The 22,807-nt window shown below is 32.9% G+C and overlaps 1 protein-coding gene across 2 annotated transcripts in view; it reads left to right on the top strand.

The window, feature by feature from the left end:
- The window catches only part of TRAM (translocating chain-associated membrane protein 1), a 56,229-nt gene that overhangs the window by 20,878 nt on the left and 12,544 nt on the right, over positions 1-22,807 (top strand). For both annotated transcript variants that reach the window (XM_089101889.1, XM_089101890.1), the window contains exons 5-8: positions 3,887-4,102; positions 7,723-7,832; positions 15,042-15,175; positions 19,169-19,346. In XM_089101889.1, coding sequence (XP_088958015.1) covers positions 3,887-4,102; positions 7,723-7,832; positions 15,042-15,175; positions 19,169-19,346 — 638 coding nt within the window. The remainder of the gene's footprint in view (positions 1-3,886; positions 4,103-7,722; positions 7,833-15,041; positions 15,176-19,168; positions 19,347-22,807) is intronic.

Below are 22,807 nucleotides of genomic sequence, written 5' to 3'. Positions count from 1 at the left end.
TCAGGGAATAAATTATGGGGTAGTAATGATAAGACAATTAATGACACAACAAGCTTTGAAGAATTTAGAAATAAATTTAAGGAAAAATGTATTCTAATTATGCGCTTTAAATTATTATTTGCCATTTTTTTTTGTATTTGATTTATAAATTTATGGATTAGTAATAATATGATTATTAATGGTATTAAAGGGTTTGGAAAAATTTAGAAGTGAAGTCAAGGAAAATATGTATTCTATTAATGAGTCCTAAGCTATTATTCGTTTTTTTTGTTTTTTTTCTTCTTCTTCTTCTTCTTCTTCTTTTGTTGTTTGATGTGTGTGAAGGAGTATAGTGGATTGTTTGGATAGTTTTTCCTTTTTTTGTTGTCGTTACGGTGACTCCAGTAGTAACTCAGCAAGGAATTATGTATTTTATTTATACACATATACATATATATATATTGTTTTTTTATATATTATCAGTTTTTCCGGTATACTTAATTTGTGCTATAAATTAGTACTAAAATTTTCTCTTTTTTTCTATTCTTGGTACGCTCCTAGGACAACTTGCCTTTGCAAGTTCATGGGCAGGCTAGAAGATTTAGTTGAAAGACTTTTTTTTTCATGTATTATATATATATATATATATATATATATATATATATATATATATATATATATATATATATATATATATATATATATATATATGTCTATAGCTATATTATTTATATATATATAATAAATATAGACATAAACATACTGTAGCTCTATTCTAACAATTAGACTAATCTACAATGAAACAGCTCGTTTTTCTTTCTTTTTTTTTCCCTATCCCCTTTTTATGTTGTTTTTTAAACATATTTTAATGCATATATCATTTAATTTTTTTTTAGTTTTATCAGTTTTTATCTTTTTAACTAGTTGCCATTTTGCATTTTTAATATAACTGACAAAGGAATGATATATCATTCCGACACATTTTTTTTTGTTGTTGTGATTTTTTTATGATTTTATTGTTTATTTGTTTTTTCATGGACTTCGAAGTTCGAATTCGGCCCTTCGGGGCTTGTGATAGTAATTTCTCGAAATAAATATTTATCTAAGTACAAAAAACGGATAATTCTGACTTTGCCCTTGCAGAACATGTCTTTGATTTTCTGGAACATACTATTTTATTTAACCAAGCTAATTTAATTTCTCATGACAAAGGTATTGGGAAGCGACTGAAATTTTTAATTACCAACATTTAGGTCTAGCTTTAAACAGAGATTCCGGTGATTTAAGAATAAACGAGTCATATTTCGGTTTTCTCAAAAGCGACGTTGATACTTTAGTAATCCCTGAAATAAACTTTGAACCACTTTCCCAATCATATAATCAATCACGTGAAGAACCCCGTAGGTGTCAAATTGTGTCTGCAAGGAATGCAATAATTAAAATGAGAAATCAGATGAAATAGTACTCCAACTTATTTAATTGCTGGTTCATTTTGTTTTGAGTGAATGAATGGTTTTCTTTTATTTCTCAGTTGTTCGCTAGTATCCGTTGATGGCAGTTCATATTTTTTATTTTATTTTGTGCAAATCGCGGATATTGGCGAATGACTGGCTTTTATGGTTGTTAGGTATTTGGTTTTATTTCTTATAATTTTTGGCTTTTATTGAATTTTATTCATCTTTTAATTTCTTGATTTTTCATTGTTTTTAGGTTTTTTTCACATTGACTTTCCGCGTTTGTTTTTGTTGATGTTTTTTTTTCTTCGGCACTTTCATTGAATATATTATTTCGTTTCGCGCTGAAGAAGAGAGGTGGTTGTTCTCTCAAAATATTCGCTTTGTTTGTTTATTCAGTATCTCGTTTGGCCTTAAAACCCCATATTTGATCATTACCTTTTCTTATATTATGACAAGCAAATGTGGTTTAAGAAATTACCTTTTTAAATAAAAACTCGGTAAGTAAAATTGGTAAAATAAGATAAAATTGGTAAAAATGCGGTAAAATTGGCAAAATAAAAGATAGTACCCCATCATTTATGAAGCGGTTCGGGTTCAATGTGAATTCTATGAAGCTTCCCTTTAAGACTTATATCCTACCCGTCATTGAATATGCGTGCCCAGTGTGGGGCCCTAGTGTACAGTTGAGTGCTGGGATGTGTCAAGATATCGAAGCTATCCAAATACAGGCTTGTTAGATTATGCTGGGTCAGGCCTTCATTACTTATGACAATGCGCTTAAGGTTCTTGGCCTCGAGTCGCTTTTTAGACGCCCTCAGACAAAATTTCCAGTTTGCCCAATTACAGCTCCGTAGCAGCAAACACACGACGATACAGCTACCGCTGGCCCCCGTTACATCCCGTACCCGGAGACAATACAAGCCCAACCCAGTGACATGCCGTACGACTCGCTGCCAGCATTCTTTTGTGCCCTTTTTTACAGACATGGTCAACAAATCATAAGAAAAGTAATATGGTTTTATTCATTTTTTGTTGTTGTATTTGTTATTTAACTTTGTCGTATTTGTAAAAACCCTCGGTATTAGTGCTTTTAGCGCTAAAAAGAGTAAGTTTAATAAAATATGTCTAGAGTTCATCAATCAGATTTCTATCTAGAGTTTCATCAATTTAATTAACAGTCTAGTTTATCCCTTTGGTTAAAACACATTTTTAATGGGTGTCTAAGAGTGTTTTGTGCCCCCTCCCAAACAAAAGTCCTGGATACGGCCCTGAGGATTATATATCAATATCTGCCTCCACCCTCCCATCGTATCTCTCTTAGAACTAATTATGGGTACTTCCGTATTATATGGTTCACACTCAAGAATTTGTCTCGCGAAAATTAGACAATAACTGGTGTTCACAATCTGTATATCAGACAATTAGCTTCGGCTTGGTGGAAAACTACATTGTAGCTATATTTTAATTAAATATTTGGTTGGCATTTTAGTTAGGTTAGGTTATGTATTTAATATAATGCAGTCTGCCCCTCCCCCCCCCCTTCATAATTCTTTGTTGTAGCTTCCATAATTTTGTTACTAAACTATTATGGTTTCATTATATTTTGTTTTATTTCATTAAAATTAACCAAACTTCACTTCTCAAGTATGTAGCATATAATACGGAAGTATCTAATTATGTGTTTATGTGAAGATTCTTTCCAAACAACTGCTGAAACCCCAGGGTCGCTAAGCTAGAAGAAGAATTTCTTAAAGACACTCTAATCGGTAACAACTCATTCGGTGGCAATTGGTTGAAAAATAGGCTAAATCTTAGAAAGGACGCTGGAACTTTCGATTTCCAATTGACTGAGCCCCCTCTAAAGTTTATTTGATCACCCCTGGCCCTTACACATGAAGTGCCTTTGGGAAAATATAAATGAACAAATATTAATACATTGACTTTTTTTAGAATACGCTCTATTTAATATTCAATTTCGATGAAGGTACGCTTAATAAAAAAAAAATGCAAGAGAAGAAGAATGGTAAAAACCGTTCTCTTCTAATGTAGGTAGCACCAACCCCCTTGCTCTCTCTCATCCTCTCTTTCCTTTTTTCTTTTGTTCTTTCTCTCTTTTTCAATCTCTCTCGCCCTCTCTTTCGTTTTTTCTCATCTCTCTCGCCTTCTATTTCCTTTTTTATTTCGTTTTTCTCTCTCGCCCTCTCTTTCCATTTTCTTTCGTTCTTTCTCCCCTTTTCTCTCTCTCGCCTTCATTTCCTTTTTTCTTTTTTTACTCTTTTTTTCTCTCTGGCCCTATCTTTCCTTTTTCTTTCGTTTTTCTCTCGCCCTCTTTTTCCTTTTTTCTTTTGTTCTTTCTCTCTTTTTCTCTCTCTCGCCCTCTCTTTCCTTTTTTCTTTCGTTTTTTCTCTCTTTTTCTCTCTTACCCTTTTTTATATTACTTATCTTTCTAGTGAGCCGTGGGGACTGGATATATCAAGCATATGGAAAGGTTATCCCCACACTTTCCTGCCTTTTATTTTGAAATTTTTCTACATAGTTCAGATTGCCTACTGGCTACACTGGATTCCCGAATTTTACTTTCAGAGAATAAAGCCTATAGAATACTCAAGACGACTGGGCTATATTATCCCCTATTTTTGTGCTGTCACTTTGCTCTACGTCTTAAAGTAAGTTTGTTTTCTTCTTTTTTCCCTTCTTGTTCTTCTTTTAAGTCATCTTCATTATTATTATTAATTTTTAGTATCATATAACTGATTAAAGATCTGTATGAAGGGGAGTTATGGAGGGGGTTATTTGAAGCTGAATCTACTGTGGAGAACCCTTAAGTCTTGGCTGCAGGCACGCGCAAATTGCATACTACTGCGTAAAAGATACTGGGAGTCATATGATGAAGATTGCTCGGAAGGTAAGCGTGCCTGCCCCCTCTGTGGGGAGTTTGAGGATGGGTTGGACCATTTTCTGAGTAGATGCCAAAGTTTGGTGAATTTTAGGAATAAATTTTTTCGTGAGGATGTACCGCTGCTCCTGGATGCTTTGGGGACTACTTCGAGGGACCTAATTATTGCGTTAGGTTGTTTTATAGAGAAAGGTCTGATGGCGCGGAAAGAAGCTGTAGTTTGAATTTGTTGAGTGTTATTGTTCTTTTTGTTTATTTTTTTGTATATGGCCACTGGTTTTTAAATATATATATATATATATATATATATATATATATATATATATATATATATATATATATATATATATATATATATATATATATATATATATATATATATATATATATATATATATATATATATATATATATATATATATATATATATATATATATATATATATATATATATATATATGCTTTTTTTATTATTATGGTTTATTTTTATTTTAGACAAGTAGGTAGTTATTGTATATATGGGTGGCTAGCCTAGACAAAAGCCAAGAACTCTTATAAGACAACAGTGTACCAGGAGCTAAGTAACGACTAAAACTTCACTATACTATTAACAAAGTGGCGGTGGTAATTCAAAGCGTATCTGAAGCTATGATCTTTTGAACCTATCTCACTCAGGCTTCTTAGGCAGGATAACAGTCTTGGAAAGAACTAATAAAATTAAACTAAATATTTGATATATAATGATATTATTAAAAGTTCAAATAGGGATAAAATCCTTTCAATAGACAGTTATAAATTTCACAAAAAAAACTAGATATTTCGGTCACATTTGCAGTGACCGTCATCATTGTAACTACTGATTGAGTATAACTACTGATGACAGTCACTGCATGTCTGACGGAAATATCTAGTATTTTTTGTGAAATTTATCACTGTCTATTGAAAGGATTTTATCCCTATTTGAACTTTTATTTATCGTCATGGTAAGGTAGTGTGGTCTTCGAAATTATCTATGTCGTAATGACATTAATTGCTGAAAGCTCATCAGTTCAAGATTTTATTACACTGTAATTTTCATTTTATTTTCAGTGTTGCAATAACTATAAAAGAAAATATCTGTCACATAATTCGTCATCAGTAAAGTGCCAATGACGCAATAGGCTTTATACTTTTACACTTAGGGAATGGGGCACTGGCCAAACTCCTGCTTGGAATGATGTTTACTCCTCTCCATATTGATTTACAAATCCAATTGGTGGTCTACTCGTTCGCAGATTTATTAATCGATTTATAGTAGTACCTGTTGTGAGTTTGTTTGCTATGATTATTTATTTAATTTCTGGTCGTTTTGAGTTTGATTTACTGTAGGTTTTTATTGCTGTTGATCTTCAGTTTAATATGGCCTTTACTTTCTTCTGAAAAACTTATTTTTCGGAAAGTATTTTTTTTATTTATCATAAAAAGTTCCTTTGCAGATCTTGAAAGTTTCGTCGCTACGATAAAAACGGTAAGTCTCCGGAGTCGTTCTTCGTAAGGGATCTAAGATTTTTGGGCAGTCATTTCACGTTGTTCGCGTTCAACCGAATCGTAAAAAGTGTGGTAGGGGTATCTTGACGTGGGGATAGGGGGCAAAGAAAAATGTCGCACAATTACTCTCTTATCCGCCCACAATTATATGGTAATTATCTATGAGAGTGTAAAAAGTGGATGTAACACATTAAAAAAACGAAAAAGATAACGGAAAATGGATTTAAGTAGTCTGTTTATTTTCATAGCTTTGAGAGTTTGGACCAAGAAATTACCGTTTAAGATAAAAGTCACATAATTCCCTTTGAACTACTGCAACCGACGTATAGTTCTTCTTCTTTCGTTATTTTTATCCTTTATTATTAACTTTTCCCTTATTTACTTTTCATTAACGTTTCCGTTATTAACTTTTTACTTTTTCCCTTATTAACTTTTCATTAACTCATATTAACTTTATTATTAACGTTTCCCTTATTAATCTTTATTTTACTTTTTGTATCTTAGCCCGTCGGTAATTTTCACTGTCGGTAATTTTCTCGATTATTAGTAAAGTGGAACATCTGATATCATGACCGTACGTTATTCCCAGAAAAATTTTCGCTCGTTCAACCGTCACATATGTGGGACCACTGCTTAGCTGCTTGCTTGCCGAGGGACAAAATTCCACAAACTTCGTCTTCACACCGATACTAGACCGATACTGTCGACCCTTAGACCGATACTTTTGTAACCAGTTATCAGGCGGTTAATATTTTCTTGTAGAGAAGTAAGGTTGCAGCTTAAATTAGCAGGTCGTCAGCATACGAAAGCAGGCTGAGGTCACATGGATTGATGCTGAATCCTCCAGCAACGTTTTTTGTTCTTCCGGATGTCAGGGTATTAAACAGGATGGGGCTTAATACAGATCCTTGTCGAATACCTTGAACAAGTCTAATCGGTCTGCTCGGGTGATGCCCTGTCTGTCTAACTTTCACAAAACTAGCCGAGTACCAGAAAAATAAAAGGGCTATGACATGAGTAACTTGAGGAACACCTGAGACTGCACAACTGAATGGAATGCAGCTACAGCTGCACATAAAGAGGGAGGATTCTTTGGGCTTTGTCAATTGCTTTCTTTAAAAGTCTATATACCAAAATGCAACTCAGGTTTCGACGGAGACTGCACAACTGAATGGAATGCAGCTGAGATGTCTACGCTGCACATAAAGAGGGAGGATTCTGTGGGCTTTTTCAATTGCTTTCTTTAAACCAGTCTATGTACCAAAATGCAGCTCAGGTTTCGGCGGAATCCGAACTGACTATAATCCAATCTACACTTTCCTAAAATTTCTGGAAGAAGAAGTAGCTCAAGGAATTTACTGAGAACTCTTGAAACGGTAACTGGTATATATCCTGTGCACTGATTTTAGTTTTTTTCCCTTTTTATTATTATCGCGCAAAGCTATTCAATTTAATCATTCAATTTTGATCTTTTAATGTATTCAATTATTCACTGTAAATACTCACAATCCCTGTAAATCTAAAGAGTAAACCTCAACGGATTTGGCTTCTGGGTGACTCCTTTCTTTATATTTTCTGCTTTAAGCACTTTTCTAGAAAAAAATGAGCTATTCAATATTCTACTATTTTAATTCATTTTTAATATTAGTGTAATAAATTGTTATACAGTTTCATTATTCAATTTTCATTATTTACTTTAACTTACTTTTACTCTGAAATTTCTGTAAATATTAGAGTTCAATGGGTTAAGTTCTGAGTGACTCTTTTCTCTCTAATCTCTTCTTTATCTTCTTCATTTTTTTTCTATTTCAATTTGTTATTATTGAAAGTTATTATTAAATTTTGTTTATGTCTCATTTTCAGCTTCCATCGGTTAGGTCTTTGGCTCCTGAGTCTACACTATTTAGGAGAGGCATTAGTTCATATTGAAAGACTCCTGAGCTACTCCGAAAAAGAGGTTTGGGCCAACAAAGGTAACTACCTACTCTAATTAAATATAGATTTATTTTTAGTTTATTAAAATATTCTAAAGTTAAAGATAAAGCTGCAAAAGTTTAATATTATAATTAGGCTTGTGGAGTTGGGTTGTTAGAAATAAGGGCTTTGGATTCGTAGTTGAAAGTATAACTTGGTATGTTTAGTGGCGTTCACAAGCGTGTCTAGCTCGAATCCTATGTCTACACACGTGTCTAGCCAGAATTCAATGTCTATGCAATGACCGTTCACAAGTAAAATTTGGTGCTTAGCAAGACATACTAGACAAGGCGCTTGGCTAGACGTTGAGTTCTAGACTCTAGAACTCAATGTCTAGGACTTTCGATTGTATTCAATATCTATATCTCAATGTCTAGGACTTTCGATTCCACTATATTCGTCATTTATGTTTACATTTTAAACTGAAATGATTTTTTTACATTTTTAATTAATTCGATAAACTTTGTACTTGTTCTAAAAGTTCAAACGTTTTTCTGCACCTTCTTCTGTTCGTTTCCCGTCATCTTTTTTAGACAGAGACCGATCTGTAATTTGTCGGTCACGTTTTTTCGCACATTTTAAGGTTGTTGGTGAATTTATTCAAGATTAACGCTTCAAATTAGCCTGTTATAGACTTGCCTACAAGAACATGACTTACCTTTTTTTTATATTTATGCATTTACGTATATCCATAGGATGAATGTGTATTACATCTGATTTTCTTACACATTATTACATCTATTTCCAGTGATCACTTTTATTACTTTATTTTTATCAAGTTTAGCGAATTAGCATATGCTTATTTTATTCCCGGTTCAACGTGACAACAGCGGTATAGCTTGTGGAACCCAAATTATGTTCTTAATTTTGTAACAACCCAAAGAAAAGTCGTCATATCCTATTTTCATGTATGAATATAGCTCAGATAGAGCTACATTTTTAAACTGAAAAATGCATATCGAATCCTCTTAAATAAAAAAATTCCTATTCTAAAGTGGCGTTCACAAGCGGGTCTAGCTAAAATCTCATGTCTAGACACGTGTCTAGCCAGACTTTAATGTCTAGGCAACGATCATTCACAAGTAAAATTCGGTACTTAGCAAGACACGCTGGAAAAGGTGCTTACCTAGATATTGAGTTCTAGACTCTAGAATTTAATGTCTAGGATTTTCGATTACAGCCAATCAGATTGCGTCAAGTTCCACTATTTTCATCATCTATGTTTACATTTTTAAACTTAGATTTAAAATTTGTATTCTCATTAATTGTTTTTTTTTTCATTTTAGGCCAATATGCAATTCTAGACATGATATTTAAGCATATCAAAACAATCTTCAGGTTCGTCTCGACTATTATCTACTGAAAGTAAACATAGGGAGTGCAGTACTCAATGTTTTTCCCGCATTAGCTCTCTTGATTGGCTAGAAATGACAATTTGAAACTAAACTTGTAGTTTTAGCTAAGCACCGAATTTTACTTGTGAATGGTCGTTGCCTAGACATTGAATTCTGGCTAGACACGTGTCTACACATGGGATTCTAGCTAGACACGCTTGTGAACGCCGCTTTAGAATAAGAAATTTTTTATTTAAGAGGATTCGATACTTTAATTATCATTTTGTGAGCCTCAACATCTTCTGATCGTCTCAAAGGCAAAGGTTCTATTAGCGAATTCTTCCAGGGGACTACTTATCATTGAAACCTATTGATAATTTGTGATTTGACTAAGAAATTTAATTGAAATGACAATGGAATAGTATCGGCAAAGTTTTCAATCAAAGCGGGTTGCAAAATCAAATCGAAGGGCTGTCAAATTCATCAAATGAGATTCATTTTGAGGTGATTTTTGGCAGGAGATGTAAGCATTTAGTTTTCTGCCGTTTATTCGGATCGCTTATCTAAGCTCCAAAAGTTATGGCAAGACCGCTCAATCAAATCTAAATATAATCGATAATACATTAATGTATATTCTAGGTATTCCTTCTAATCTATACCTAATCCCTGCCTTTACCTTAACCTAGTGGCAAATCCAGGGGGGCGAGGGGGAGTACGCGCCCCCTAACATAGTCTGAAGTGGTGTAATTTACATAATTAATGCAAGTTTGCGTTAATTAAACTTGCTCCTAACGCAAGTTTATCGTATCAACCTTTTTTGCGCCCCCACCCCCTAAAAAAGTCCTGGATCCGCCCTTGCAGATAACCTTATGATTAGCCCCTAAAATGCACATTGAACATAAAAGGGGCTAGCATTGTAGTCCGAGACGCACTGTAATTGCTTAAAATTTTGAGCTATCCTTTATCTTGGAACGAAAATAATTAATTTATCATTAATACGAATTGACTTCTGGAACACAGCCTAAGTAGAGAATACATAAGAAAAACTAACAAATAATTAATTTATCATTAATAAGAATTGACTTCTGGAACACAGCCTAAGTAGAGAATACATAAGAAAAACATTTCAATTTAAATATTAAACTATAATGATAAAATTAGTTGATAATTTCTTTGACCACGCTGCTTTTCCATGTACAAGAGAAAAAACGGGTTTAATTCGAGAAAAAAGCGGGTTAAAAAACGGGAAAAAACGAGTTTAAGAGAAAAAAAATGGGTTTAGTTCGAGAAAAAAAGGTAAAAAACGGGTTTAAAAGGAAAACGGGAAAAAACGAGTTTAAGGGAAAAAACGGATTTAAAAAAAACGGGGAAAAAATGAGTTTGAGAAAAAATGGGTTTTAAAAAAACGGAAAAAAACGAGTTTAAGAGAGCAAAAACGGGAGGAAACGAGTTTAAGAGAAAACAAAGGGTTTAATTTAAATAAAGCAAATAAAGTAAATTTAAAAAATTAGTGATAGGCGTACTAAAACGTACTAGAAACAAAAGCACCAACAAAACATAAATTTAATAATAAAAAAAATCCGGATATTTTGACTCTACATCCGGGAGCCTTTATCAACGGGAAAAAACAAAACAAAGAACCACGCAAACAAAAGAAAAAAAGAACAAATAAATAAAACTCGCATCTTAATAAAATATCCAAAGTACGGCACAACTGTAATCATAGATAAGAACACCAAAATGTTTAGATAATTTTCGTCTATAAGATTTGATTGGCAAATGGGATCTATCACAAATAAAATACCATTTTTATTTCAACAAAAACAAAACCTATGTCACCATCCCTGATTAAATTTACTGGTTAAAACCCTTGAACTATGTAGATATGGCAAACAGGTCAACGAAATTCATGCATTATAAATTAATTAGTTTTTTTCAATAAATTAAGTGATTTTTTTCATTTGCAAGTTTAGCTGCCGCTCGTTGACTCCTGGCAGCCTTGACCTTATCCTGACTATCGCTTACAGGGTTGTCAGCTGTTCGAGGACTACCGTGTAAATTTTAATTTTATTTAAACTTAAAATTTTAAATTAAAATTTTAATTTGATAATTAAAATTTTAAAATTAATTAAATGTCTAAATTAAAATTTTAATTTAGACATTTAAAAATCCCTTAATTAAAATTTTATTCAGAAAATTTTACCTGCCCCTTAATTAAACTATTATAAATTGAACTAATTCTAAAATCCCCTTTCGTCTCTATTAATACTGATAAGATAAGATTTATTCTTCATTAAATATACGTACAATATGACATGTTACTATTCCCCCAAAGGCTCATTGGCCTGTACAAAGGGGAAGACAGATAAGTTACTTACTCAGAGAAGTAAAACAAAAGAATTTTGTGATCCCCCCCATACAGGCACGTACGCAAGAATTTGTTTCGGGGGGGGGGGGCCAAATCCTTCAAACCCATTATTCTGTGAGAAAAATCCGAAAGTTATGGGAAAATGAAAAAAATCGTGAGATTTCGGGGGGGGCCGGGCCCGGAGGCCCGCCCCTGCATACGTCCCTGCCCCCATAGATATTTTTTTAATTTCAATAATTTCAATAAATTTTTTTAATTTCAATTCTGATCAAACAATATATTTTGATAATGAAATTCAAATAAATGTTCTGCTGATTCAAACATTTCTGGTTTTTGATTATATGTTAGAGAACAGTCAATGGCATTTTTATGTTGCTGTAATCTATTTTCTGAATTATGTTGTGTCCTTCCTACATAAAATTTACCACAAGAACACGGAACTTTGTATGCATCCCTTTATATGTTTTTTGGAACTCTCTGGAACTTTTTCTTTGGAACGTTTTTTGGAACTCTCTCTTTTCCATTATTTAGGAACTAGCCAATAGTTTGTCGAAATTTAAATGCTGTTTTTATATTATGCTTGCTTAATTCTCTTCTTAATTTCTGTGACAACTTTGGGACTTACGTCAAAGTTACATAATTTGTTTGTTGATTAGACCCATCATCTTCTAGTATTTTTGTTTCGTTAACTTTTTTTCGTTTTTCAATTATTTGAGAAATCATCTTTTCAGGGTATCCATTACCTATTAAAGTATCCTTAATGAAAATTATTTCATTAATTATATCTTCTCGTGATGCTAATTTTAATATTCTATCAGCTCAAGAAATAACTACTCCCCTTTTCACTTGGATTGGGTGATTTGACATGAAAGATAAATAACGGTTGTTGTTGGTCGGTTTACGGTAAATTTAAAATGCTAAATCATTATTATTTCTGTAAATCCAGATATCCAAAAACGGTATCTAATTCTCAGTTTCTTATTCAACAGCAGAAATTAGTTCCACTCCTAAAAAAATTAAACATTTTTGAAAACCCCTAATTTCTGAAACCCCATAGTTCCAAATAACTAAAATTATCTTCCTCAAAATTTAAGTTTAAAAAAAAATATTTTTCTAAAGTTAAAGTTTCTACATACTCCACATAAATGTTTATTTCAATTCCCGGAGGTGATTCCTCTGTTTCTTCTTTATATTCTTCAAGTTTTTTGGATAAAATACTAAAAGATTTACCAAAGGAATGTATGTAGACATTGATTTTATATCAAAACTAAACAACCTAGATTCATTTGATATTTTGACATCTATAAGCTTTTTTTTAATCTGAGTTTTTATGTAAGAATTTTGAAGCTATAATAAAGGTTTAAGTGTCTTTGCTACCCAGTTTTCAATTTTCTCCGTTGGCGAGCAAGTGGTGGATACTATAGGTCTTAGAGAATTACCTATTTTATGTATTTCTGGCAAACCGTATATTCTTGGCCAGACTGATCCCTTAGGAAGGAAGTTGTAATACATCTGAGTTGTGATATTTCCGTTAGTCTTAAGGTCCACTAAATCCTATCTTAATTTTGTTACATACAATTCAGTTGAGTCTGTTAAGTTTTTTGTAAGTTGAACTATACTTTAGAATTGTTTCTATTTCTCTATCATATTCGTCTTTTTCTAGAATACTTCTTTTTCTAGAAGTCTTCTTTTTTTCTCTCTTTTGTTTGTGTCATTCTTTGTCTTTTTCTTTAGATGATTAACTAAGTTTATTTCTTTTTTCCTTTTTTTTTCGGTGATAAAGGCTCCCGGATGTGGAGTCAAAATATTCGGAATTTCTTTTTTATTAATTAATGTTTTGATGTGCTTATGTTTTTAGTACGCTTGTCACTGCGTTATTTAAATTAAACATGTTTCTTTTCTCTCTTTTAAACTCTCTTATATAAAATTAGTTGGTTTTGCAAACTTTTGCAAATTGGGTGACTAAGAAAATTTTTAAAAAGACGTAACTTGAACGTTGCATTCAAAATCCAAATCAAATACAGACTATATTTTACTGTGATAGAAATAAAAACAGCTCCATTTTTGGCAGCTTTGTTTATAGGATCCACTGCTCTTGTGGCTGTTTCTCTATTACAAGGACCCTCCAGTAATTGAAAGAGGGGTTACTGGAATACAAATCTTCAGTCCACAAAGTCATGAAGCCGCTCCAAAGGTCCGGGAATTTTGTATGATAACCCAGATCTCTTTATCTTATTAAAAAAACATCTATTATTGCCCCCATTAAAGATCTCATACAAATTTTCAGAGGGGCAATAGAAGTTAAGAAATACATACACCAACAAGCAACAGCGTAACAAGCTTTTTTTACAAAATCAGCTAATAATAATAATATATATATATATATATATATGTATATATATATATATATATATATATATATATATATATATATATATATATATATATATATATATATATATATATATATATATATATATATATATATATATATATATATATATATATGTATATATATATATATATATATAATGTTACCGTTAATGTCCAAAAACTTGTTAACATCAACATTCACGGGTGAATGTCTGAAATTCCCTTTTCTCTGCTCGTATTCAATTAGCTTTGCGAGTCAGCTTTTTCAGTCTTGTGTAAGCTGTGATGGTAAAATTTAAGTTAAATTTGGCTATAAATCTCAGAAATGGGTTAAAAACTTAAGCTAACACAATCTAACCTTTCATCATCAAACCTTGCATTAAACTGTAATATTGATGGTCCCGATGGTTAGGTCACGTTTTGCAGCTGAGGCCTAACAAAAATCGGAATAAAAAAAAAACGGGCTGGAAATAAGCATTAATTAAAGATGTATAGGAAGTAGAAACTTCAAAGGAGAGACTAAATAGAGAGCTTAGAATAAACGGGAGAGCAGGAGGGGCGCGCGCAGCTATATTGGTCTTAGGTGGGTTGGTGGTACAATAATTGGCCATTAGTATTAAGGCGATTGGTCATGATGGTAACATAAAATTCTCATGACTAATGGTATATACTTAATTGATAATTGTTTTACGCCTATATGGTTAATAATATTGATAGGATTATTGTGGTTACTATGGCTAATAAGATTTTTGTCATGTATTAGATACATCATAAAATTTCATATAGCCAAAACTGTTTATTTCAGCCTTGGCCATAATGTATGGCCTAAAATAACAATATGCACTGGGTAAATAATTTCATTGAAACTTTTCCTTTTTTTCAGTTGGCGTTTGGCCTAGTATCTGTAATATAGCCTAAGATAATGATAACACTGGGTAAACAACTTTAGTTACACTTTCCCGTATTTTCATAGTTAAACTTTCCTGTTTGTATGGCTTTAAAATGATAATATGACCTTTAAATAATGATGTTTACTGGAGAAAAAACTTCAGTTGAACTTACTCTTATTTTCTGATTTCTAGGAGAAAACTAGTAAAACTGATCAAAATTTTAATTTTTGTTCTTTTTTTTAGTATTTTTGATTATGCCTGGAATTTACACTCTTATTAGATTGGCCATATCTGCCATTGCTTCTTACACATTTGTATATGGACTGCCACATGAAACTGAGGGATTGGAAATGGCATCTGGAAACTACAATATATTTGTAAGTTTGTCTTTATGTTTAAGCGTGTTGGTTACTTATAGATAGAGTTTCCTTATTTCCATTTTAGCGAAAGGTTTAGTGTGTGAATTTGAATATTGATAAATTCCTAATAAAATTTCTTTATGGCCAATTTGGAATTTCGCCAAAATTTAGGTCTGTGAATTGTAATGTTGATAATTTATCAATATCATTTCTTAATGGTCAATTTGGATTTTGCTGATGTTAGACAAATTTCTAGTTTTTAAGTTTGAATGTTTATAACTTACTATTATAATTTTTGTACGGTCTATTTGGATTTGTGACGAATTAGTCAAATTTCTAGCTTGTAAGTTTAAATATTTGTAACTTACTAAAAGAATTTTTGTATGGTCAATTTCGAATTTTTGCCAATTTGGCCAAACTTTTGTGTATAAATTTGAACGTTGATAACTTCCTAACAGAATTTATTTATGGCCAATTTGGGATTTTGCCAATTTAGCCGAAGTTTAGTGTATATATTTGATCGTTGGTAACTTCCTAACAGAATTTCTTTATGGTCAATTTTGAATTTAGCCGATTTTAGACAAATTTCTAGCGTATAAATTTGGATGTAGATAACTTACTAATAGAATTTTTTTATGGTCGATTTGAGATTTTTACCAATTTAGCCAACATTTTAATGTGGAAGTTTGAATGTTTATAACTAACTAATATAATTTTTCTGTGGTTATTTTAGAAATTTGGCCAATTTAGCCGAAGTTTTAGCGTGAAAGTTTAAATGTTTAAAACTTACTAACAGAATTCCCTTATGGGCAATTTGGAATTTTGCCAATTTAGCCGAAGTTTTAGTGCTTGAATTTTAATGTTGGTAACTTTCCTATGGCTAATTTAGAAGTTTGGCCGATTAAGCCGAAGTTGTAGTGTGTATGTTTAAATGCTTATAACTTACTAACATTATTCCTTATGGCCAGTTTGGAATTTAGCCGAAGTTTTAGTGCTTGAATTTTAATGTTGGTAACTTTCCTATGGCTAATTTAGAAGTTTGGCCGATTTAGCCGAAGTTGTAGTGTGTATGTTTAAATGCTTATAACTTACTAACATTATTCCTTATGGCCAGTGTGGAATTTACCCGAAGTTTTTGTGCTTGAATTTTAATGTTGGTAACTTTCCTATGGCTAATTTAGAAGTTTGGCCGATTTAGCCGAAGTTGTAGTGTGTATGTTTAAATGCTTATAACTTACTAACATTATTCCTTATGGCCAGTGTGGAATTTAGCCGAAGTTTTAGTGCTTGAATTTTAATGTTGGTAACTTTCCTATGGCTAATTTAGAAGTTTGGCCGATTTAGCCGAAGTTGTAGTGTGTATGTTTAAATGCTTATAACTTACTAACATTATTCCTTATGGCCAGTTTGGAATTTTGCCTAAGTTTTAGTGCGTGAATTTTTATTTGACTAAACTTACTAATAGGATTTCTTATGGCCAATTTGGATTTTTCCGATGTAACCAAATTTCAAGTTTGTAAGTTTGATCGTTTATAACTTCTTAATAGCATTTTCTGATGGCAAATTTAGATTCTCTCCGATTTAGCCAAGTTTCTAGTTTGTAAGTTTGAATGTTTATAACTTAATAGTATAGTTTCCTTATGGCCAATTTGGATTTTCTCCGATTTAGCCAGATTTCTAGTTTCTAAGTTGGAATGTTAATAACCTACAAATAGAAGTTCTTATGGCTAATTTGCAATTTTTCCCATTTTAGCCAAAATTTTAGTGCAAATTTGAATGTTAATAACTAACTAATGTAATTTTTTTATGGTTAATTTAGAATTTTGGATGATCTAGTGTGTAAGTTTAATTGTTTATAGCTTGTGGGCAGCTTCACTTACCTCGGTAGTATTATTAATATAGATGGTGGGAGCAGTGAAGATGTTAAAAATAGAATAGCCAAGGCTCACTGTGTTTTTTAACAGTTAAAAGAAGTTAGGAAGAATAGGAAAATAAGTATGCAAGCCAAGATTAGAATCTTAGAAGCTGGAGTGATGAAAGTAGTCAAACATAGCTTTGAGTCATGGGCACTCCGAAAAGTGGATGAAGGTTTGCTAGATGTTTTCTAGAGAAATTGCTTAGGTATTATTCTGAGTACCCGGATGACTGACCGTGTTTCAAACAATAGGCTATACGAAAAATGTGGTTCAATACCGCTCTCTAGGGCAATAACGAAAGAAAGGTTGAGATGGCCAGGGCAAGTTGTGCGGATGAAGGATGACACATTGCCGAAGAATGTTCTTTTCGGCCAACCGTCTAGGGCTAGACGGAAAGCAGGTCGTCCTAGTCTGGGGTGGGAGGACGTCATAAAAAAAGATTTAAAGGAAATGGGAACTTCATGGGCGGGTGTAAAAAAGGAGGCTTTGAATAGATTGGGGTGGAGGAGGAGGGTGCATAGCTTTGTTGGCCTCAGGCGGCTTGGTGCTGTGGAGAGTTGTTAGTAGTAGTAGTAGTAGTAGTTACTAACAGAAGTTCCTTATGGCCAATTTGGAATTTTGCCAATTTTGTCGAAGTTTTAGTGCGTGAATTAATGTAACGTGCTAAAATTACTAATATAATTTCTTATGGCCCATTTGGATATTTTGTCGATGTAGCCAAATTCCTAGTTTGTAAGTTTTAATGTTTATAACTTCCTAATGTAATTTTCTTATGGCCATTTTGTATTTTTGCCGATTTAGCCAAATTTCTAGTTTTTAAGTTTGAAATGTTAATAACTAACTAATTTAATTTTGTTAATCTGGAATTTTGGCCGATTTAGCCTAAGTTTTAGTGTACAAGTTTAAATGTTAATAATCTACTAACAATATTTCCTTATGTCCAGTTTGGGATTGTGGCCATATTTTGTCGAATTGAATGTTGATAGCATACTAATAGAATCTTCTTATTGCTAATTCGGAATTTCTTATCGATTTTCTAAGTTTTAGTATATAAGTTTGAATGTTTAGAACTTACGTTCATGTGACGAGTGCCGATGAGATTAGACACTTTCAAAATCCATTTAGCCAGGCGAAATATTACTCAGTAATGTAGATGGAAGAAAAAAGGGAAAAAATATGGTTAATATACTACACCCCCCCCCCCCACTAAGAGCATAAAAATTGTGAAGTCATAAGAATGAAACACTGCTACAAACTATATGTTATTTCTCTCGCTAAGGAAAAGTACAGGACAAAATCTCCTAGAGGCCCACCTCTCGGAATAGTCACGCCAATTGGAAGGGAGTTCGCCATTGCACCCCCTAGATTTTTAAACATCCTATATATCTGACATTTAAGAAAATAGAAAAGGCCCCCTCCTATATTTGAAAAATACCTCTTTTATATCCTTTTTTTAAATAAAAAAAATTCTTGCCCCGAATGCATTTTCATAAATCGGCGTCACTGCTTGGAACCAAATTAAAAATAAATAAATAAAATGTCAGGACCGAAATCCAATTTATTTAATTTGTAGGGCACCAAAATTAGCAAGCTACTATACCGATTTTAAATCCTTAAGAGTACCGGCCCGGGTGCCGAAGACCCTGTTTTAGTGAAAACCAACTTCACTAATGACATTTTTTATGGTCGCTTTTTGACATTTAGATGTTGGGCTTGATAGCCCTTTTATTTATCAAATGTTATCGATTACAGAGGATTTATTTTGGAAAAATAAATTATTCAGATTTTATGTCATTTTGTCGCTTTTTGACATTTAGACGTTGGACTAAATGGCCCTCTTTTAGCCAACGTTTGCCTGTTGGTTAATATGGTAATCCGTATTTATTTTGGAGAAATGAATTATTCAGATTTTATGTCATTTTGTCGCTTTTGACATTTAGACGTTGGGCTAAATGGCCCTCTTATAGCCAACGTTTGCCTATTGGTTAATATGGTAATCCGTATTTATTTTGGAGAAATGAATTATTCAGATTTTAGGTCATTTTGTTGCTTTTGACTTTTAGACTTTGGGCTAAATAGCCCTTTTAATTTATAGGCGATACGCATGAGCATGTTGGCTGGCATTGTTTTCTTGCAAGTGTATCTTTTGGTTCAATTGTTCAAATACAGAGCAAGTCGACTACCGGAAGAGGAATCCATGTCGGCAACAAAGGCGAAAAAGCTAGAAAGGAAGCAAAGAAAGCCAATGGAAAGCAAGAAACCAAAAAAAGAAAGTGAGTGGTGACTCTGATTTTGTTATTTTCTTTATTGAATTGTTTAATTATTTGTCCTACTTTTCTCCATTGCACTTAGTGGCTGGAGAGCCACGAAACTAAAATCAGCATTACCAATTTGGACAGTAGAGTTTAGTGCAGCATCCTTACCTGTCTTTTAGCTATCTTATTTATCTGGTTCCATCGCAACTAATCCCTCGTGTAACTGAACCACATGTAAATGAACCCATATAACTGAACTGGAAATTGGAAAAACATTACAAAATAAAAAAGGTTCAAAATGTTTCCCGTTTCTTCCCATTTGAATAAAAAAAAATGATTAGTGATAACCATCAGAGATTTAATAGGAGAGAAATGTAATTGTTGTCGAAACATTCAGTTCTCTCTTTAGTGGCTCAGTCATAAGATCAAACAACTGATACACTTCTGAACAGTGTTGCTGTTCAGAAGGGAGGAGAGGAAATAAATGAATTTCCCTCTGGTTCATAAATGAACCCCCGAGCAAGTCAACCCTCGTGCATATGAACAGCCGTACAACTCAACCCCATTCAGTTCAAACTTTTTGCTACTCAACTCCCATAGTAACTGAACTCTCGTAGAACTCAATTCCCGTTTAACTGAGCCCTCATGCAACTCAACGCGCGTGCAACTGAACCCTCGTGTAAATTAACCCCTGTGCAACAGAGCCCTCGTTTAAAGAAAAAACTTGCTGTTAATGCTCATTTAGGAATCATAGCTATTATTCAAATTCATCTTAGTAGTAAAAGTTTGTTTTGGGAACAAATTTATGGGATTAAAAAAAGAGCTGGAATCCCTGATAAGTCTCTCTTTTCCATTTTATTTGCTCCATTACTGATAGGACACTAGAACATCGTAGAGAGCTGTTTAAGGTAATCTAAAAGCTAATATTTACATGTAAGTGCTTTTTACAGTTTGTCCTGACAACACCATCTTAATATGCCTTATGACACCAAAATGTGGTGTAAAGGCATATCTGGAGTTGAGGGGCTTGAAACCATATCACTCAAATCTTTTCTCCGTGTTCGAAAACCCTGAAAATGCTTTTTAAAACCTCTTGAAAACTCTCTTTCCCAGTTTTGAAAACACTGCCAAAGCTGATTGGTTAATGATAGATGCAATTATAGATGCAACTACCAAAGCTGATTGGTTAATGATAACACTGCCAAAGCTGATTGGTTAATGATAGATGCAATTATAGATGCAACTACCAAAGCTGATTGCTTAATGATAACACTGCCAAAGCTGATTGGTTAATGATAGATGCAATTATAGATGCAACTACCAAAGCTGATTGCTTAATGATAACACTGCCAAAGCTGATTGGTTAATGATAGATGCAACTACCAAAGCTGATTGCTTAATGATAACACTGCCAAAGCTGATTGGTTAATGATGAAATACAATTATAGATGCAACTACCAAAGCTGATTGGTTAATGATAGATGCAATTATAGATGCAACTACAAAGCTTATTGGTAAATGATAGATGCAATTTATTCCCTATCGAACGCTTAAATTAATTACGAAACAAATTCTTTGGAATTACAGAAAAGTCATCAACACCCGGAAGGGTATATTTTCTTTCTTTTTTTCTCCTGCACTAGCGGTTCACTGGAAGATATAAGGGGTGCTGAAATGAGTTGCCATCTGAGGTTCTCGGAATTAGTTTTTTTTTATTTCCCCCATCCCACAAAGGTGGGTTTCATTTCCTGGTTGACCTAATGTAGAATGACCCAAATAAAATGCTTTTACGTAACTTCAAAGTCAAACTGAAAAACTGAAAAAAAGTCAGAGTTTTGAGTTGCCCCTTGGCAAATAGCCAAGCTCTAATTGAGAAGCGCATAGTTTGTAATAAACACTAAAAGAACACTTTGTAGAGCCATGGTCTCCGCAATACCTACATTCCTGAAAGTTACTTTCAATTTGAAAAAGCTCTTGGGTTGCCCAAATGGGTAATAGAAGCTTAGAAACTGCGAACGAAGCGAGAAGCAAATTTTGAGCCTCTAATCAGCGCTAGTCTAAGCTCATTCTTTGGCCATGGGTCGAGTTGAGTCAAACAGGGCTTGGATTAAACGCGGGTTTAGCTACATGAGAGTTTCGTGTTGAATAGGGGCTGATTTTAACGGGGGTCCAGTAAAATGGGGCTGGGTCCCACGTGGATTGAGTTGCACGGGGCTCAGTTGCACAAGGGTGAGTTATACGAGGGTTCAGTTGCACGGTGGTTGAGTTACACGAGGGTTCAGTTGAACGAGCTCAGTTACACGTACACCTTTTCATCTATCAATCTTTATTTTGCCTGTCTTATATTCTTATTAAATGATTTATTTAATTGTTTAATTATCTCTCTTATTCACCCCCATTATATTTCCTGGATGAAAGGCCAGTTTCGCCTTATCTCTACACTGGAAAAATCCCAAGAGACGCCAAACGCAAGACTGCGAAGGTGACTTTTGCGTCACCAGCCACCTAGCGGGGAATTTCAATGATGAATATCATAGGAGAAAACTGGAAAAGAACAGTTACTTTGCTATAAAGGTTGTTATATTTATAATTACCTTGATATTCTACCTAATATACATGAAAAGATGCTTTCTTTTGGATTATAAACCCCCTCTCCCCTCCAAAGGTCACTGAAAAAAATTTTGTTGTATTTGACTGAAACCTTCAGAATTTGCTCAAAAAGTGAAAAAGTGTCTAGTCACTGAAAATTACTTGTAAATATGGGTTTAATTGAAAATAGTAAATGACTTTTCGTTGATTTTGAAAATATTAAAAGGAAAAATTCATTAATTATTTCAAGTCAATGAGAATCGAATGGGGTGTTTGATGAAATGATGAATTGTCTAGAAATGATGAAATAATTTGCAAAAGTGAAGTTTCGTTTTTGCTCGGCATTTTATGGCAAAACGCCAAATTAATCAGCCAATTAAAAACCCGTTCTCCTATCCTGTGTTGAAGAATTTTTTTCAGGTTTTGAAACCTAAAACATTTACAGTAATTTTAGAAGTTTTACTGTCTTTTTTGTCAACGAAATAACTGGAAAGCGAACATTGTTATGTATTCTCTCATATGTCAAGACGGTGTTTTCTATACCAAAGTGAATAGAACTTTTTAAAGATTAATTTAAAAAAAAAAATTTCGAAAAAATAAGTTTTTCAAAGAAAATTAAAGACCATTTTAAACTTAAGCTCAGCAGATATAAATACCTTTTAAAATTCAAACTCAAAACGACCAGAAATTACTATTAAAGAATAAATGAAACCCAAAACCAAAAGAAATAAAATAAACAATCAATGCAAACAAACACACAATAGATATTAACGTAAATTAACAAAATAAATCTTAAAACTAGTGAAAATTAAATTGAATATGTAAATTAAGCTTGAAACGAACAAAAATCGCCACAGACAAGAGTTTGGATATGACCTCCTTCTCTCACT

The sequence above is a fragment of the Artemia sp. Qi Xiang Cuo genome, chromosome 15 (genome assembly GCF_049724085.1).
Source record: "Artemia sp. Qi Xiang Cuo chromosome 15, ASM4972408v1, whole genome shotgun sequence".
Lineage (NCBI taxonomy): Eukaryota > Metazoa > Arthropoda > Branchiopoda > Anostraca > Artemiidae > Artemia > Artemia sp. Qi Xiang Cuo.
Note: the sequence above shows the minus strand (reverse complement) of the source record. Positions and strands in the feature narration are given on the sequence as shown.